At 43.1% G+C, this 17997-nt stretch overlaps 1 protein-coding gene across 1 annotated transcript; it reads right to left on the bottom strand.

Moving 5' to 3' along the window:
- Positions 1-1242: 1242 nt before the first annotated feature.
- HHIPL1 (HHIP like 1) lies at positions 1243-17550 on the bottom strand. The gene is made up of 9 exons (XM_031593011.2): positions 17281-17550; positions 13652-14298; positions 11655-11798; positions 11038-11366; positions 9328-9454; positions 8547-8692; positions 7148-7229; positions 5297-5379; positions 1243-2684 (listed from the first exon to the last, which is right to left on the bottom strand). Exons 1-9 carry the CDS (start codon positions 17548-17550, stop codon positions 2122-2124), a joined length of 2391 nt encoding a protein of 796 aa, XP_031448871.1. The 3' UTR covers positions 1243-2121.
- Between the last annotated feature and the right edge of the window lie 447 nt (positions 17551-17997).

Genomic DNA, 17997 nt, shown 5'->3' with positions numbered 1-17997 from the left:
TTCTGTCTAATTGCACTGGGGCAGACATCCCTGCATCATCTCTATTACTTCAAAGTATCTTCTGTTATTCCTGACAGCTTTTTTTTTTGCTCAGAAATTTTCAAGCATAACCATGATCATGATTTTCCTTAAAATCTCACAGCCAGAGCCAGCTGAAATCTGGCTGAGAAACCAAAAGAAGTGGAAGAGGCATCCTGAAAAAGAAAGATTTTATCTTCACTTTCTATTTTCTTCCAGCCCTCTCGTCCCATCAGCTCAAGAGCTGCCAGGTCTTTTAATAGAAGTATTTCCAAAGGGTTCTTTTGTTTCTTAAACATTTTTATGTGCTTGAAGCAAACTTCTGCACTGTAAACAGATGCACTTGCACTGTTACTGCAGCGGGAAGGGCCTAATAACAAGTTCGTTCCTAACAGCATTGGTGGGTTTTCTAATGAAAGCAGTCATTTGCAAAAGGTTTTATCTGCCTGTTCTCCCCTTTACACTTAGTAAGAACTAGGGAGATAGAGCTATTTTTCTGATTGTTTGCTTTTTATAGAGATGGTATTCTTTAATATCAAAAAGTATTTAATGGCTACATGGGGATTGGAACTCAATGATCCTTGGGGTCCCTTCCAACACAAGCCATTCTGTGGTTCTGTGATACATGAGAAAGTTGAAGAAAAACTGTTTATTTACCATATGCATCAATGTAACCAACAACAGGACAAGAGGTAATGGCTTTAAGTTGTGCCAGGGGAGGTTCAGGTTGGATATTTGGAAAATTTCTTCTCAGAAAGAGTGCTAGTGCATTGGCACAGGCTGCCCAGGGAGGTGGTGGGGTCACTGTCCCTGGAGGTGTTCAAGAGAAGGGTACATGTATCACTGAGGGACATGATGTAGAGTGATCACAGGCATGGGCTGATGGTTGGACCAGATGATCTTCTTGGTTTTTCCAACCTTAATGATTCTATGTTTTGGACTCAGGAGGCCTCTGTCAACTTGAAATTGGGGAATTAAAATAAACATCCACAGGAAGAGCTTTAGACACAAGGTCTTGCTTGTGGACTTGCAAAAGGCATTTTACATTTTTTCACTTCATCTTTCTCATGTTCTTCTATGAGCAGTAAAATAGAACCTACCCTGATTTTGTCAGGAGTAAAAATAATAACCAGGCAAATTCTATCAAATGCAGAGAGACTACATAAGACAAAATAGTGGCTCCAGTCACTACAAAGGTAAAAACACATTTTAGACAAATGCAGGTTGTTGTGATTTATTTTTAATATTTTTTAAAAAGGGGTAAATAATTACAGGGTTATTACACCAGTACGTTACATCCTTCACAGCTGCGAAAACTGAACGCAAAAATATGTGGTTTCACAATGCTTGATAAAGTGGAGAGCATGTACAAAGTATTTTCTCTGTTCAACGGGATAATGTTTCTGTTCATGTAAAAAAAGACCTGATTTTCTTTTCTCTCAGACGAGTGTAACCTGAAGAAGGATTTTCTAGGCAGTATGCCATAACTTTTTCTGATTTACCTGACTATTGCTTAGATGCAGTTATCTTTGATAATCCATAGACTTACACCAATATTAAGGATTACAAGAGAGTCTTTTTCTTTTCAACTAGTGTGTAGAAAGTTAGCCAAAATGTCTACTTTTGTATTCTGCAAAGAAAGGCACTGATTTATGCATACTTCAAAACCACCACTGAGAGCTACAACCAGCAAAGCAAGGAAAACAATGCAAACACCTGCATAAGAAAGACAGAAACACAGCCATTTGAGAATTTCTTTTTCAGCCAAACATTGTGGTTGTGGAATGTTGCATTTTGTATGGCGAAAGGGCAACTGTACACATCTTTTATCTTATCTGTAATTGAGGAGGTTTGGGTTTTCTTCTTGTAAAAGATCCCGTACAAACCCATCCATTGGCCAGGACACACTTAAGTTACCGCTGAATTTTACTTTTTCTTTCCCTCCAAGGTAGATGCATGTAGATGAAGAAAGTGCCAAGATTAGTTCAAATAGATGCAGCATCCCCTAGGCAGAGAAAGCCTTCTCAATACATACACTTCTTTAGAGGGTCGGTTAGGAAGTGGACGTGCTCTCTGTCCCTCAGCTGTCTTCTCCAGCACCCATCACCAGTCCGCCACCTCCTCCCTGCTGCATACCACACCAGCATCCTCCTCATGGGAGCAGTTATGCGTACCAACCTCAGCGTGGGCACACTCCAGCAGTGTCTTCTCCTGCCCAGAGCACTGGACATCATCCAGAAGAATACGAAGCGAAGTCCCTTCCCCAAATTCTGCCTTCTTGCTGGCCCGCACCACATAGGGAAAGCCCAGCTGGCGACACACCACAGCAGCGGCTGCTGAACTCCAGCCATCATCGCACACCGTGCCCCACTCTCCATCAACATAGACCTCTACTCTGCCCCAGCTCCGTCCACGGCTGCCACCATCCAGCCGCACGGCCCCATTGCGGGGTTTCTTCTTCCTGCGCTGTCCCTTCCTTTCCCTTTTTCCAGGCCTGGGGCTTCGTGCTGTGGCAGGGACCAGCATCACACTGCGGTTCACTGGGGCTTGGTCCACTCGGTCTAGAGCTGGTGTGTGGGACGTGGCAGGGTCTGGCCAGCCTCTTCTCGGGGCCTCAGTTGTGGTCTTTAGTCGGGGACGTGGTGTTGGTGTCTTCACAATGAGTTCTGTTGGAGAAAAAAATAAAAAGAAAAAAACAAACCAGGAAATCATAGGTCTGTCATTCTGCAGGCACTGCTTAAAGATAATGACACAAAAACAGTGCTGATTTTTGGCTGATTTAACTTTTCTCTTGGAATTTGTTTACTTGGTCCTGTAGAGAAGCGAAAAGGTTTCCGATAAGCCCATATTTTCATTGACTAGAAATGTCTGCTGCTTTTAGTTAGCAGAGAGGACTGCACTGCTTAATGCCAATAAGTAAGACTCTCAGAAAGGAAACATTACCCAATTTCCAAGCAGACTACTGGCAAAACTTCAGCACGGGTATTAAAGGGTCAGAGTTAGAGCTTCTCAGGTAAGAGTTCCTCGAGTCCCCTTCTCCCCTGCCGAAAGCATTTTAGAGCTGCACACTTTTTCTGTTCTCTTCATTACTAATCACTGGATCATTACCAGACTGAGAGCTCCGGCCTCCCCACTGTGCCAGATGCTTTATTCAGAGGAGCTGAAATCGCGAACATTCAAAATCAATTCTCTCTGGTAACTGGAATGTGCAAAAAGAACGGAGTTGCCAGGACAACACATAAAACAGGATTTGGGGTTGTTTTTTAATTCCTTATGAAAAAAAGAAAAAAGCCTTGAACTCCAAGTAACTGAAAATTCTTTCCTGTCACAGTTTCCAGGCGTAACTGGACTTGCTTATTCACATACTCTATTTTTAGCTTAAAAATAAGTTTTAGCATGTCAGAGGAAAGCAATTCGGAATTACTCAGAATAATAATCAACTGAGCCATGTCCATATATTTGCAAAGCTATCACAACTTTTTTCTTTTTCTCCTTGGTTTATCCATTCTCATCAATAGTTTTGTAGTGGATATGGGGAAAAGAAAGTTGTCTTAATAACCATTGCTCTCTAAAGACAAACCCATGCAGTGGTTTGCTTTTTGAAAGAGCTTCCCAAACAATGCTATTATGAGGAAAGTGGTACTTCTGGTGTGCAAAGTGTTCCCTCCTCTGGAAGCTGAAGTTCTGAAGGCAAGAAGTAAATGTGAAAGTCTTAGCTGCACACACCTCAGTCACTACTGCCCAACCTGGCAAAGCACTCACAAATGCTGGAACTCATACAGTGGTATGTAGGACTGCACAAAAGCTAGTGGTCACTTGGGAGTGCCTTTCACCCCACACTATCAAGTTGTTTTACGTGTTACTCTTCATCAGGCTGTTTATTAAATACACTTCCAACAAAAACATTGCTCAAACTAACGCTGGCCACATGCTTTAGTGATTCCGTCACGTTCACACAAACACCAACAAAACAAGAAAATATTTACAGCTCTACCTCCTTGTTTTCATGCTTCTGAATCAAAATTTTCATGCTTGGTTTGCACCTAAATGTGAATGCAGTTGTTTTTGAAATGCTCAGTGGAATCTCACCCACTGCTTCTATGTTATGATGTGATGAAAACTACCCTCTAAATGAAACCAAAAATTAGTTACACGTATAGTTTAAAAAAACTGAATTTTGGACTTGAATACAGAATAATGCATAAGAAGAAACAGAGACTAAGCTGGCTGAACATGAACAAAATTAGTAATGCTTTGAAATGGTGCGCACAGCTTGCAAAAGAAAATGTTTCTGCAGAGGTGCTGAGTGCTCAGGCATGTCAACAGTTAATAATCAGCCTTAAGTCTTGTTCCACCCTAAAGACTCAATCTTACAAGGTGCTGAGTGCCCTCATTCCTTCATGAAGTGAAAGCTGTAGGACTCGTCAATGATTCAAATGCAGCATAATGTGATTTATGTAATAAAAAATTAAATAAGACTATCCTGACATTAGAGTTCCTACAGTAACATCAACTTCATTTCAAAGTTGTTAGAGAACTGTCTAGAACATGTGTAAACAAAATACACTGGAGAAAGAAGTGTGATATTGTTAAATGTAATTATGAGAATCAGACGGTGTACTTAGTTCTTTGCGTTTAATGTAAATAGCACTTACTGCAGCTTCATCTGCAGCTTCCACTGTTCCACTTTTAGCAGCACAGTACTTCATTCAGCATGAAGCAATCAAAAAGCCCTGGAGGGTTTGGATAAGCCAAAAGTTCACCTGAATGGCTGATCACACAAGTCTTTTGTGAGCATTTGCTCATCACATATTTTCTCTCTCACAACTAACAACGTCTCAGTCCTCATCTTGCTCAATGAGCTATTTCCCAACCCTTTAGCCATGATATCCTTCATCGCCTGAAGTGTTCCTCACTTCCTGAAAGTGCTGCAAAAATCATTTGTCACTGAAAAGCACCATAGAATACAGGTTCTCAATACAGAAACAGTCATGGGGAAAGCTAGTCATTAGTAATGAAACAGTTATTATGCAGTATGGAAAAGGCAAAAAGGTACAGAAATTGCAGAGATTGCCTGGGAGAGGGGAAACATTTCCTGCCTTATGCCTTATTTGAACCAACTCCTCAGATTCAAACCAGCTGGCAAGAATTAATCTCAAAGATACTCTGAAGCCTGCCGTTCTGGGTGGTCTCCATGCAGAGGGAGAATGCAAGCTTCGAGTTTATATTTACTGCCAGCTAACACACACCCATAATAACCAGCAACAATGACACTTACTCTCCTTTGGCACAAATTTTACAAGCTTGCTTTTTACTTTTACTGGCAGAGGCTCAACTTGGCATTTTCCTGGTGGTGCTCTCCTGTGAAAAAAGGGACACATACAGCATACAATTAATTCCTTTCCAGAGGCATCATGAGCCTTAGCTTCCCATTGTTCTTTTGACAAATGTAATGCTCACTGGAAAAAAAAGTCTGCTTAAATGATCCAAATAATCTCTTACAGTGGAAAACATAATTAAACAATCACATATCTCCATTGATCAAAGTCCAAATATTCACAAGTCAATGGAGTCCTCTGGCTGTGTTTTTGTTTGCCATTGCTGAATCCATTAAGGAAATAAAACATTGGCAGGTCCAAGCAATCCAGAAAGAGATTAATCAGACTGAAACTAAAAATCACAAAACTAGACAAGGTATGTTGAATATCTGACACAAAGGTCATACTAATGCAAGTTTTCTGGCTGTCTTCAGGGAAGCGAAATAACAGACTATTATTCATACCAAAGCCAAAACAAAAGACTTTCCCTTTTATCATGGTTGATACAAATGTGGAAGGAAGCCAGGTGGAGAATAAAGAGGTCTGCGATTTGTCACTGCCAATGAGTTGTCATTTCAGAAATACCAAAAATGCATTAGTTTCAGACAGGAACTGTAAGCATCTCTGACAGAAGCTATCTCTTAGAACAACACATTATTTTGACACAAATTTGTTTGCCTTGGAAGTACACCTCACTTCTGAGAAGTTACATCCAGTTTATAACCACTTTTTGCTATGAAGGCTGCTTCTTAATCGCAGCCTTCTTCAGAGGTTTTCAAACTCGTTCAAAAATGCATGATGCGTGCATTTGGAGGATATTACTCCTTTGTAATTAGGCTTGTTTGCATTTGCATTTCGGTGGAAGGCAATGAGTTCCTCTCTCAGTTCAGGCATAGGGACATTATATTTCCTACTTTAATTATTTTTCCTGTGAACTCCTTCTTATTCATATTGCTACATTCTACAGACTATATCAATTTGTTTTTAAACTCGTGGTTTGCCTTTTGACTTCTGCTTTTCCATTTTTGCAAAGGTTGTGTAATACAAGCCTCTTACTATACAGTTTACAGGAACACAGCATTAGCTAATGGAAAATGCTCCTGACAGAGGAGGAGACAGAGGAATACAGGCAACAGCATTGAGGTCTGTTTAAGTTTGAGGTTTCTTTCCAACATAAAAATAGAAAATTAGTTTGGTTCAGGAGAATACTCAGATAGTTAAAGCTGTGTATCAAACTTATTTGAAAAATAAAAGTGAAGTAATGGGTTGCCCAAGTAGGTGGTGGATGCCCCATCCCTGGTGGCATTCAAGGCCAGGCTGGAGGTGGCTCTGGGCAGCCTAGCCTAGTGGTTGGCAATCCTGCACATGGCAGGGGGGTTGAAACTCAGTGATCATTGTGGTCCTTTTCAACGAAGGCAATTCTATGATTCTGTGATTCTTACAAAGTCTCTTTCCACACATCTAGTTAAAAATATTTTAGTTTATTTAGTTTACTCAATAATAGTACTGTTTAAAAAAACAGGAAATTGGAAAAAACAGCTGAAAGTCTTCCCACAAAACACAGCTATTCACTGCCTTACTCAGTCTCATATACAAGTGCATGGAATCCAGAAGAGATGATGACAGTCTGATTCCTTGTCCAAGCCATTTTCCCTCTTAAAATACTCAACAAAGAATTAACATTTTTGCCATCCTTTGTTTTGTTGTCTTTCTGCTCTGTCCAAGCACACACTGCAGGATCACCCCTGGCTGCACGGGGCACCTGGACACACAGCACCAAACTCAGGCTTTGCAGTGAGCACATCCCCTACCTGGAGGTGTCCACCACTTTGTACACCACTCCGTGTGGGGCCGTGGCACTTGGTACACCAGTAGACATGAAGTAAAGTTCTCCTAGGAAAAAAAAATACACAGCCATGAAATCTCCCCATGGAGTCCATTGGCACTTGCAAGTTAGTGAGCATCAGGGAACGATGAGACTTGACAGAGAGAGAGGTCTGGCTACTGGAACAAACAGTGCAGTGGGTTTGTAATGAGTGTTCATCTGCATTCCAGTGGCAAAAAATAAACTCAGTGAGAGGAAACTTTTACATATCGTCATTAAACATCAGTTTGACTGATTTCTACTGCATGTTTAGCTGTCCAGCCTTAGTTGTCACCTCAGTCAAATCTGCATCATTTAACTTCACTAGTGCAAAACAGTCAAACTCTCAATTCCTTTTGTTGAAACAAAATGAAAGGGTATTAAGACTGTTCACACTGCCTCACTCCTTTGGGGTGAATTACAGGAGACCAAAATTCTGCTTTTGCTTTCTTACGAAGTGAGGTGTACCTCACACGAAAGGCATTTGGATTTGTGACAGCTCTGTCAAGCTGCATGGGTAGAGCTAGACTGTCAGCCAAACAATTTCCATCACCGTTTACTTGACGTCTTTTCTCTTAACTGCATTTCCATCCCCCTCTTCCTGCTGTGCAGGAGGGGCCAGGACAAGCAGCCCTCACAGGCACTCTCCCTCCACATCCCATATTTCTTTCCTGGGAATTACCAGGCAGAAATATGTCTGTGTGATCCATAAAGCATGCAGGCTGTCACACATGCACCCGGCAGACAGCACAGTGCCTAGAGTGCCCCCAGCATGCCAGGGGATGGGGCTGCTGGTTTTTGAGAATGCAATGAGCCAAAAATACAGGTGCCCCCACCACATCAACACATCCACTGCTCCAGCTGGATTAATATTCATCAGAGCAACAGCCCCAAAAATAACTGCTTCCATGAAGAAAAGCTTGCTAAAATTAATTGCGTGGTAAACCTGTAAAACATGGCTGCCTGCATGCCAAAGAGGTACAGGAGAAAAAAGTTCACTCCAGAGAAAGAAAGCTCACTCAACTGCTATTAACAATTTCCATTATAACAAGACAAGAAAAAGGCAAAGGGCTGCCTCTCAGAACAGACTCCTGCCTGAGTTTCCAGCTGCCTTTATTATACTTTCTTAAGCCCATGTAGTTCTCATTTAAGGTGATGTGTCTTTCTCATCACAGCACTGCAGATCAGCTGTACATTCTATGAATGTTCGACATAAAAGAAAACGGATTTTAACTCCCAAATCATAAAACTCCAAATCCTAAACTTTTGAGCTGATCCTCAATTTGGATGGTTTCTACTGCTGTGATAAAACAGAAAAGCACAAGTGATATAAGTTAAACGATTACCTGCTTCATCTTCAGCAAAAGAGATTACGTATTGGTAATAGTTATTGATGAGCCCGGGGAACATGCAGGTTTGTCCTGTCCCCATACAGATTTCACTGTACTGCCACTCTCCAGTAGCACGATCCTCCTTCAAAGACATCAGGCGTCTGTGAAGCAAAAAGAAAACAAAAACCCTAAAATTTGCAGCAAACAATCAAGAAAACTATTTATGAACATTCTCTAGGAAATGTGAAAGGATATTTAATGCTTCCTGCCCATGTTAGCAGAAGTATGAACTGCAGCTCATCCAAGTAATAAAGAATTGGTGATGCCAAAACACTTGTATTCATCACGCATGCATCCCTTGTCTTTCAGGGGTAAGATGAGCACTTGGAGAAAGGATAGGCAAGAATTTAAGGGATTTTAATGGACTTTTAAAAAAATGTATCTTTGGTTTGTGCAAATGCTGCATCAGAGATTTGTGGAAGATTAGGGATTTTTTTTAGGATGCATTTGCATGCTTTTGCACACCACTTTCAGTATTTTAAATGAACACCATATCATTGCTCCTATATTTGTACTGACACAATGTGAACCAGCAACATCAACAGTTGCTGGCATGAAGTCACATTCCTACACAGCAGCATGGAGTAGAAGCTGTACAAAATGTGCCACGTGAGCCCTCTGCCACAAGCAGAACACAGCAGCAAGCCAGTAGCAGATACATTCACAGGCAGGCATAGCATTAGTGAAGGACTTTGGCTAGGGGTACAGCTTAGTAAGCGTCTGAATATTTACTTACCCACTCATAAAATCACCAAATATGTACAAGCCATTCAGGTTTGGAAACTCACAGCCTCGATAGACATAGCCTCCTGTAACGGATTTCCCCATTTTGTGTGGATATGCATAGATTGGAAGCACATCATCTATAAAGAGAATAGGTGCATGGCTTACCTTGTGTTTCAAATGATGTAGATTAGTTGTTTCTGCATGAGACAATCAGGTTTCCCTTGAGTACCTTCTAATCAAAGGAATTACCGATGAAGCCAAATCTGTGTTGATTCTCACTTCTTCAGAACCATATTTGATACCCCCATCTAACTGGCTGTGCTAACCAGGACAAGCCAGCTCAGGGCTGGTATCATGCTATCAATATAAGAGAAATTCCTGATAAACTTGAATGCTCTCCATCCTTCAGACACCTGACCATTCATCCGAGACAAGACTCTCCTTCCATAAGCAGGCTCTGTTAGTGCTGCTTCTTGCCAATTTCTCAACAACTTCCCTATGAATTTGCAGGCTGCTTTCAGAGATAATCATCTATGCAGAATCTGCTTGCCTAGTGCAGTTGTGTTTCACTGGTGAAAGGCAAAAAAAAGAGACAGGTGACTCCAGACTGCAGGCACTGATGAAAAGATATGTCAGATGTCAGCATGAATAGCATGTGCTTTTATGAAATGGGGAAACTTAACCTGAAAGGGCCATCAAATATTTATGGTATAGCACTGTCAAGATGTAGTGCTGGCAGATTCACTGTAAAATGTAAGGTAAAACACAAGTCAGGGACAAAACAGAGCGAGATGACTTGATTTTGAAGGTCTCCATCAGACACTTCTTTGATCTCCTTTTTCCCTTTTGAAACTCACAGTCCATCCTTGCACCCCTCTATTTCCTAATGGCCTTCCCCTCTTTCTGTATCAGCAAACCTGGCAGCTGCACACCAGCAGTACTTCATCTGAGGCAGGTGCTTCCTAAGCTTATGCTGTTCTTACCACTATACAGGGGCTGTGACATTTCACTGTGCGAACAAAGGGGTTTCTAAAGGCATCACAAATTGTTCTGAGTCCCTGGAGACAGCAGTAAGTGCTCACCAAGAACACTTGCAGAAGTGCTGTCACACAGACAGCTCTAAAGGGGCTCTCTGACAACTGCTTCAGCAAAGGAAGTGCAAAAACCCTGCTCCAGGCTTTCAGAAGTTTTATAAAGAAACACTTAAGTGCTCCCACTATACTTGTAGCTATGTTAATAAACAGGAGGTTTAACACATAAAAGGGAAAAACCTAGAATCTCAGACAGTGCAAATCAGCGCCAGCACCTGGATCTGTGTGGAGATGCTCCAGCACAAGACGTACTCCAGATCAGACCTTGCAACACAATGCATTGGCTTCACACACACACATACACACACACACACACAGAAAGCTTATTTGATGTGGAAAAGATTAAATTCTCCCCCCAAATCAAGGAATCTCTAGAATATTGGACTAACTAACTATACTGCCAAAGAAAGCAACAGCTAGGATTTTCATTTGTCTCCTAACTCAAAAAATGATGACCTCTGGACTTCCAGGATTTATCCCCAAGTCAGTTCCACCCTAGACTGAGACCACATAGCCTTTCATAGTGCTTTCAGTCAAGCAGCCAGGCTTTGAAGGCAGGAATTAAAAATGACAGCGCTGAATACTGCACAGTGTGAGAGGCACATAATTTAAAGAGAGCATATATTTACCCAACGAAGAATTGACGCAAAGCTTTTTATCATAACAGCTGAATCCTTCCCTCGCCCTCCAGCCATAGTTTTTCCCCCTCTCTACAATGTCGATCTCTTCATATTTGTTCTGTCCTACATCCCCACAGAAGAGACGACCCTTCCCTTCCTTTGTATCAGGCTCTCCCCTATCGAATGAGCAGCGCCACATATTCCTCACTCCGTAGGCATAGACCTCAGGTCGAGCCTGTGGGTCATCAACGAAGGGGTTGTCCGGAGGGATCCTGTACACAGGCCCCCGGTCATTGTTGTTCACATCAATCCGCAGCACTTTGCCCAGCAGTGCTGATCTGTATTGGGAGAAGAACGAGAAGGAAAAGGGAAATAAAATTAGATCGCAGTTCAACAGATGTTCTCATTATATATATATATATATATATATATATATATACATATATTTTTTCTTTTAAAAGAAAACACAAGACTTTCCATGGGAGGTGTGCATGAACATCACTGCAGCATCAGAGAAAAAATTCTGGACAGAGAACACTGCAAGTTTTACCTCCCCCAATTGCTTGCCTTAATCTAAGGGCAGCAGAAGAGACATGTGATGCACACAAAGTTTTAAGGGCTCATACTTGTTCTGGGCGTTTCCAAAGGTGCCAAAAGGATCTCCAGCCATGCCTCCATCTCCAGTAAAAATATAGAGATAACCATCATCGCCAAAGAGCAGCTCTCCTCCATTATGGTTGGAAGCTGGTTCTTCTATTTCCAGAATTATCCTAATTGAAAACAGGAACAATGCATTACCTATTGCACAAGTCCTGAGAAAAAGGCAGAGTAATACCCACCCGGTGTTGTTCTTGAGAAATGGTTGCAGATCAGTTTTGGTCCATACTCTTCCATACTGAATCTTGCTTAAACTTAACTGATTCTCTATCATCATATTATTCAGACATATTTTCCAGATTACAAAAACACCAAATTGTGTAATAAGGAAAATCTGAGAAATTACATGGCAGAAGATATTTTTAATTATACTTGTCCTCTGATTCTTCCTTCCTCCTTGTTTTTTTTTCCTTTAGAAAAAGGTATCTCAGCTCAAATCAGACCGCAAACCATGAGGGAAAGGACTTCATCTCTGCATCTGTACAGCATTTGGCACAATCCTGACAGGCGCTTTCAAGGCGACCTAAGACTTTTTGAACATTACGTAATAGCTAAATGCTTAAAAAGAAAAGAATCCTTAAAGGGCAATTACATGCACAGGACATCAGGAACTTCAAGAACTGTGAAAGAAGTACCACCATCCGATTAGCATCCTGACAAAGCAAAGGTTATTCATTTTAACTTCATTTTAAAGCCTGAACATTTCTTACTTTTGTCTGTTTGTGTGTTGTTTTTTTTTTTTTCTTTTTGCTGGCTTTTTTTTGTTTGTTTGTTTGTTTTTAATGCAGCTGGCCTCGCTTTCTTAATAAGAAAAGGCCAAAGTATATGAAAATATAACTTTAAAGAAAGGTAAAGCCAAGAATACAAGCAGGAGATCCCCAGATGTAACAAATGAAGCCTACTTTACTTCAGTTTCCAGGGATTTCTCTCAACTACCCAAAGAAACATCTCAGGATGAAGTCTGGGAGAGACGTGCCTGCACAAGCACAGCAGGACCACAGCTTTGTCTTATTAAGCTTTCACTATACTAACTCTTTCTGTACTAAATGAGCACAGAAAGAGTTACAAGTACAGAGCTTGATCATTTTTTAACAAAACAGCTGAGAGGCCTTGACATCTGCAGGCTTAAACTTCTGTCCACAAAGCCCCTAATACAATAAAACAAAGTGAAAATCTCAAAATTAACACTATTCAAGGTCTTCTTCAAACAGGGATCAGTTGTGTGGTTCTGCAGCAGGTTATAAATCCATTAACTGTCTTCACAAACAAACCTTTAATTATCTGTGTTTGTTAATGTGGATCGGCTGCAGGGTCAGACTCAAATTAATTTTCCTATCAAAATAGTCTCAGTAATAGCATAATTATTTACACTTTATTTAATTTGATGCTCAATTTGTAATATCATATGATCAAGTTCTCATTCAGATAAAAAAAAAAATCATGGGGTCAAATTCATTTTGGTGCAGTATCATCAAGTTTGTTTCAGGTGATGTTGGGAACCTTTAGGTTTGAAATGAATTTCACTCATGCTTTGCAGAAGTCTATCACAAAGGAAAATCAATAAACCAAAATATTAACTGTAAGTAATGTTCATTCAGAGTTCAGTAAAATCTTCTGACATACTGGAATTAAGAATCATGAACATTTTGTTCTAAGTACTCGCAGTTTACCCACAGAGGACATGTCTATTCACTGTCTCAATACGCTAGGACTGAAATTTGGCTACCTTCACAGGATCATAAAATGGTTTGGGTTGGAAGGGATCTTTCAAGATCATCTAGATCCAAACCCTCTGCTGTAGGCAGGGACACCTCCCACTGGACCAGGTTGCTCAAAGCCCCATCACCTTGCCAATAAATGAGAATACAAGAACAATATTGTGCTAAATGAGCCTTATTTGTTAGTAGTCCTTAAAAACACACAATGTCTTCTGAGATCTTAAAGACATTAAAGGTGCGTACAATACCTTTCAGAACCATGGTCCACAGTATTCATGTCACCAGGAGAAATTCTGAACTCACTGATTCGGATTCTCTCTTCATAACGAACTTCAACTGAATAGTAGACATACACTTTACCAGTAAATTTGAATTTAGGATGGAAGACAATACCTAGAAAACCTCTCTCGTCTCCTTCCCAAGGTGAGGTAAGCACGGCTTCACTGATGTTTAGAAAAGGTTTTTCAAGCCTGGACCGGTCAGGGAGGTAGGCCCACACCAGGCCAACCTGCTCAGCGATGAAGAACCGGTGGGTGCCATCGTTGGCGTGCACCATTGCAACGGGATTGCGCAGCCCGTTGGCCACCTCCGCGAGGCAGAGCTGCAGGCAGCCCTCTGCATCAGCGGTCACCAACCCCAGGTTTTGGTTGAGGTTCTCATTAGCCAGCAGGTGTGGGAAACAGTAATCCGTGTCCTCCAGGGACAGGTAGCGGCAGAATTTTGCCATGTTGTTCTCCAGTGCAATTAACTCCTGGTCTGTAGAGAGATAGTGAAAAATGGACCGGCATTTTTGCCATACTTGCTGGCAATAGTCCTGGCAAAGTCCTGGTATGGTCCGCACAGGGGTGGAGGGATCCTCAGCATCGTACAAGTGAGCTGCATATGGAGAGCATTCCTGGAAAGAGAGAGAAAAAGCCTCAAGCCATTTGTGGATCAGATTTAAAACAGCTGACCAGCAACACTAATTGGAGAAATTTCACCTTAAATACAACATATGTTATGGTTTATTCTGAAAATATATTAACAGAGGAAAAGATCTTAGAAAGTGGGTTTATCTTAGCATTCACAAAAATGATCTTAGGTGTTCCTGGTGAAAGCTGGCTCCCGCAAGCTTCTCATGTACTTATGCATTTATCCCAACCATAGCACTAACTCAGGAAAACTGATGATGACACACATCTTGCTATATCACCTTAGCAGACTGGACTGGAAAAAAAGCATTTCCATCCTGGATGCTCTGACCGTGAGATACAGAGCAGGTTCAACGCAGCACAGCAGTGACACAAGGAGTTAGCTGGGAAGATTGAAGGCATGGCAAGGCTTGGGTTGGAAGGGACCTTACAGATCATCTCATTCCTGCATCTGCACGCAGGATCTCTGAGCACAGATATTTGATGTATCTGGCTCAAATAGGTCAAATGAATCCCACTCTAATTACACTGGTCACCAAGTTCAGGTGATGGGATTTCAGACAGAGAGCACAAAATGGCCATTATCCAGGCAAACACCTAAGCCCTGAGAAGATCTGCAGGACTGCCCCAGTTTAGGGAAAGTTAATCCTTGGAGATCTAAGGACTGACTCAAATCTATGTGTTCTGTATATTCCACTATAAGAACTCCTCCAGAGAGACGCATTTTCTTTTTTTGTCACTGCAACCCAGTAAAACAGTCTGTAAATCACAGACTGACCAAAGTGACTCAGTTCTGATTTGTAAGAGTTTTTCCATGTATTAAACATATAATATTTTCCAGTTTCAATGCATTTTCCCAATAGGCATCTCAAAAGTGCTCTCCAAATAACTTAACATGACTTAGTGAATGCTTAGCTATTTTTATAGGGTAGATAAATAACTGAGGCAAGAAAGACAAGAAGAGAAACTACCCTTCCTGAATACATTCTACATTCTTTAATTCCTGGGTGGCATTGCTTCCAAGTAAAACCAGCTTTAAAAAAATCAACATATAGGCAGTTACTTTCTAATGCAGACTACAGTGCTATTCAGTAGCTGAAAAGGCATAAGATCCAGAATACTGATGTATTTAAATTAGCTGATAAGTGCACACAATATTTTTTATTTTATTTTCTATTACGTGCCACAATGAATGGAGAGGCCATACAACAGATCATTAGAGTACAGTAAGCTTTCCCCCCATAATGTCAAGCTATTCAATGCAAAATGAAGGTTATTATGCCTTCAAATGAGAAGCAATTAACGCTTTAAAAAGGAGATTGCACATGACTCTAAACATAGAAATTACAGGCAGATGTGATAACGGCACTCAGTTCTGTTACATGAACACAGAGGTGTGCCAGGGACAGAAAACAACTGCAGTGTTTGCTGGTGTGGTTGTCATGATGAAAATTTAGCCTAAGAAAACCAGTTTAAGCAAGAGAATTAGGAACAAGGCCTGTATCAGAACTGCTTTCCTTTCTGCCTATGGGTTTCACATCTGGAAGAGGAGACACCAAGATGTTTCTGGTTCTCTGAAAGCCTGCTTTGAGGAAGGAGCAAGAATGTCAGAATTAAGGGCTGCAAAGAGGTACAACTTCCCTGCTCCTCTGTCACCACAGGCTGCTCAAGTACAAGAAGAAACACTTGTCAAAATAATCTGATTACATTTGAGAGAAATCACAAATTGTGAGCAGAAAGGGACAGAAGTGTGCTGAATAATTCACAGAAAGCCATTTATTAATTCAGGTATAGGCTATAAATTTCATATATGGTGAATAAATGAAAGCATTGTTCTGGAACAATCGCATTGCCTAAACTCCCATTTGGTGCTTGTGCAGCCATTTGTAGCCATGTCTCAGGCCAGTGGTGCACTGAGCTCATTAGAACATTTCAGTGAATCATTTTTTCCATGTTGAGAGATTTCACCACTTCTGAACAAATTTTCAACAGCCAGGTTTCTGACATACCCAGGAGACAGAAAGATCACTTAGTGGGCACTGCTAACTACTGGTCTCCTAACTGCAAATGGTCTGTTGGATGCTGCCTGTCTCAGGAACATATTCAAAGGTTTTTGCTTTCAGTACAATTTGGGATGAAATGAAAGTCAAATCTCTAGAAGCTGTTATAGGAAAGGGTCGCCTTTCTCTTCACAGTTGTAACAACACAAATATTCCCTGGAAAATGCTACGAGCAGGATTTCAGTTCAGCCACTCTGATCCCATCTGAGCACGGCAGACTGGGCTCCGCTGTCTGAATTAATTTCAGATTTACACTCACACAGCACAGAGCTGCCACTGTTCTGTCCCAGGGGCATTTTCATACACACAAGGCCACCACCAATGATAGGGCTGGACACTTTGCTCTGCACGGTGTGTGAGCATCCCATTACTGTATCCAGCCACAGAACATCCGCCCGATTGAGAGGCTCCCAACCAGAGGTTTCTTGGCCTCATTCTCAGGCATCACATCAGGACTGCTGACACCTGGACGGTGCTGCAGCACGTCAGGGTGCTGTGACCCTGCACAGAGACACCTGGCGCTGTGGGGAACAAGGAGCATGTTTTGTACCTGGGGGTCTTCCAGGTACAGACCCCTGGGAGATGTAACTGCCCACAGCCTCGCCTGTCAGAGCGCTGCTGCTGCTAAGTTACATCAGAACCAGAGGCCAAGAAGCCCAGAGCAATCTGGTGAGGGGCAGCTGCTGATGATGGATCCAGGGAGCGCAGCTGGGCTGACAGCACCATTCCCGGCACGGTGTGCAGCGCTGCCCCGTCTGAAGGCGCCGTGCCTGGGTCACGCAGCGCCGTGCCACGGCTGGTGCGCCTACAGCCCCGCCGACACCGCGAGCACCCCGCGTGGACCGGCGCAGCCACGCCTGAGGCTCCCAGACGTGGGCTGATGCCGCGGAGCCGAAGCCCCCTCACCTGGCAGAGCAAGTCCTGCAGGTGCCCGGCGCAGGCGGAGTACGTGGGCCCGTCCAGGTGTGCGCTGAGGCGATAGAAGCGCTGGAGCAGCGCCCGGTCGCGACTCGCGTCGCAGCAGCCGAAGGCGCCGTAGCGCCGGCAGAAGGCGAGGGCCCGCGGCGGCCGGAACGGCGGCTTGAAGTCCAGGCACTGCGGGTGCGGCCGGCCCGGGCTCGGGCCCAGCGCCGCCGCCAGCAGCAGCGCCAGCGCCGCCCCGCGCAGCGCCCGCATCCCGGCCCCGCAGCCGACGGCGGGGCAGCGCCGAGCCTCGGCCTCCCCCCGCCGGCCCGCCCGCCCCGAGCACCGCCCGGCCGAGGGGAGCGGGGGCTGCGGAAAGCGGCTCCGTGCGGAGCCTCACCGCCCGCGGAACATTGTCTTACGCTGCGGGGACGGCTCGGGGAACGAGACTGGGTTTGGTTCCAAGCCGACCGCAACCTGCCGGCCGCTCGGCTGTGTAATCGGTGTAGTATGTACGGCCGGAACGCAGTGCCGCGAGCGGTCCTCGGGCTTCTGATGCGTTCCTGCCGGGCTCGGGTCCGTCGCGGGCTGTTCTGTACGACCCAAACACCCCACATAAGGGCGCTTAGCGTTTATACCGCTGGCAGACATTTAAAAACCACTTCGGTGTGGCTGCTGCTGTCTCTGTCGCCGTGAGGTGAGATGTGGAGCTCCAGCCCG

This window comes from Phasianus colchicus, chromosome 5 (genome assembly GCF_987193195.1).
Source record: "Phasianus colchicus chromosome 5, bPhaCol1.hap1.1, whole genome shotgun sequence".
Classification (NCBI taxonomy): domain Eukaryota; kingdom Metazoa; phylum Chordata; class Aves; order Galliformes; family Phasianidae; genus Phasianus; species Phasianus colchicus.
This window is presented reverse-complemented; position numbering and strand designations above follow the sequence as displayed.

Coding starts and splice junctions, on each gene's coding strand:
- HHIPL1 (XM_031593011.2), bottom strand. CDS start 17,550: ATGCGGGCGCTGCGCGGGGCGGCGCTGGCGCTGCTGCTGGCGGCGGCG. Junction 11,367..11,654: donor TTTGGAAACGCCCAGAACAA/GTATGAGCCCTT, acceptor CTCCCAATACAG/ATCAGCACTGCTGGGCAAAG. Junction 8,693..9,327: donor TTTGGTGATTTTATGAGTGG/GTAAGTAAATAT, acceptor TTTGCTTCACAG/ACGCCTGATGTCTTTGAAGG.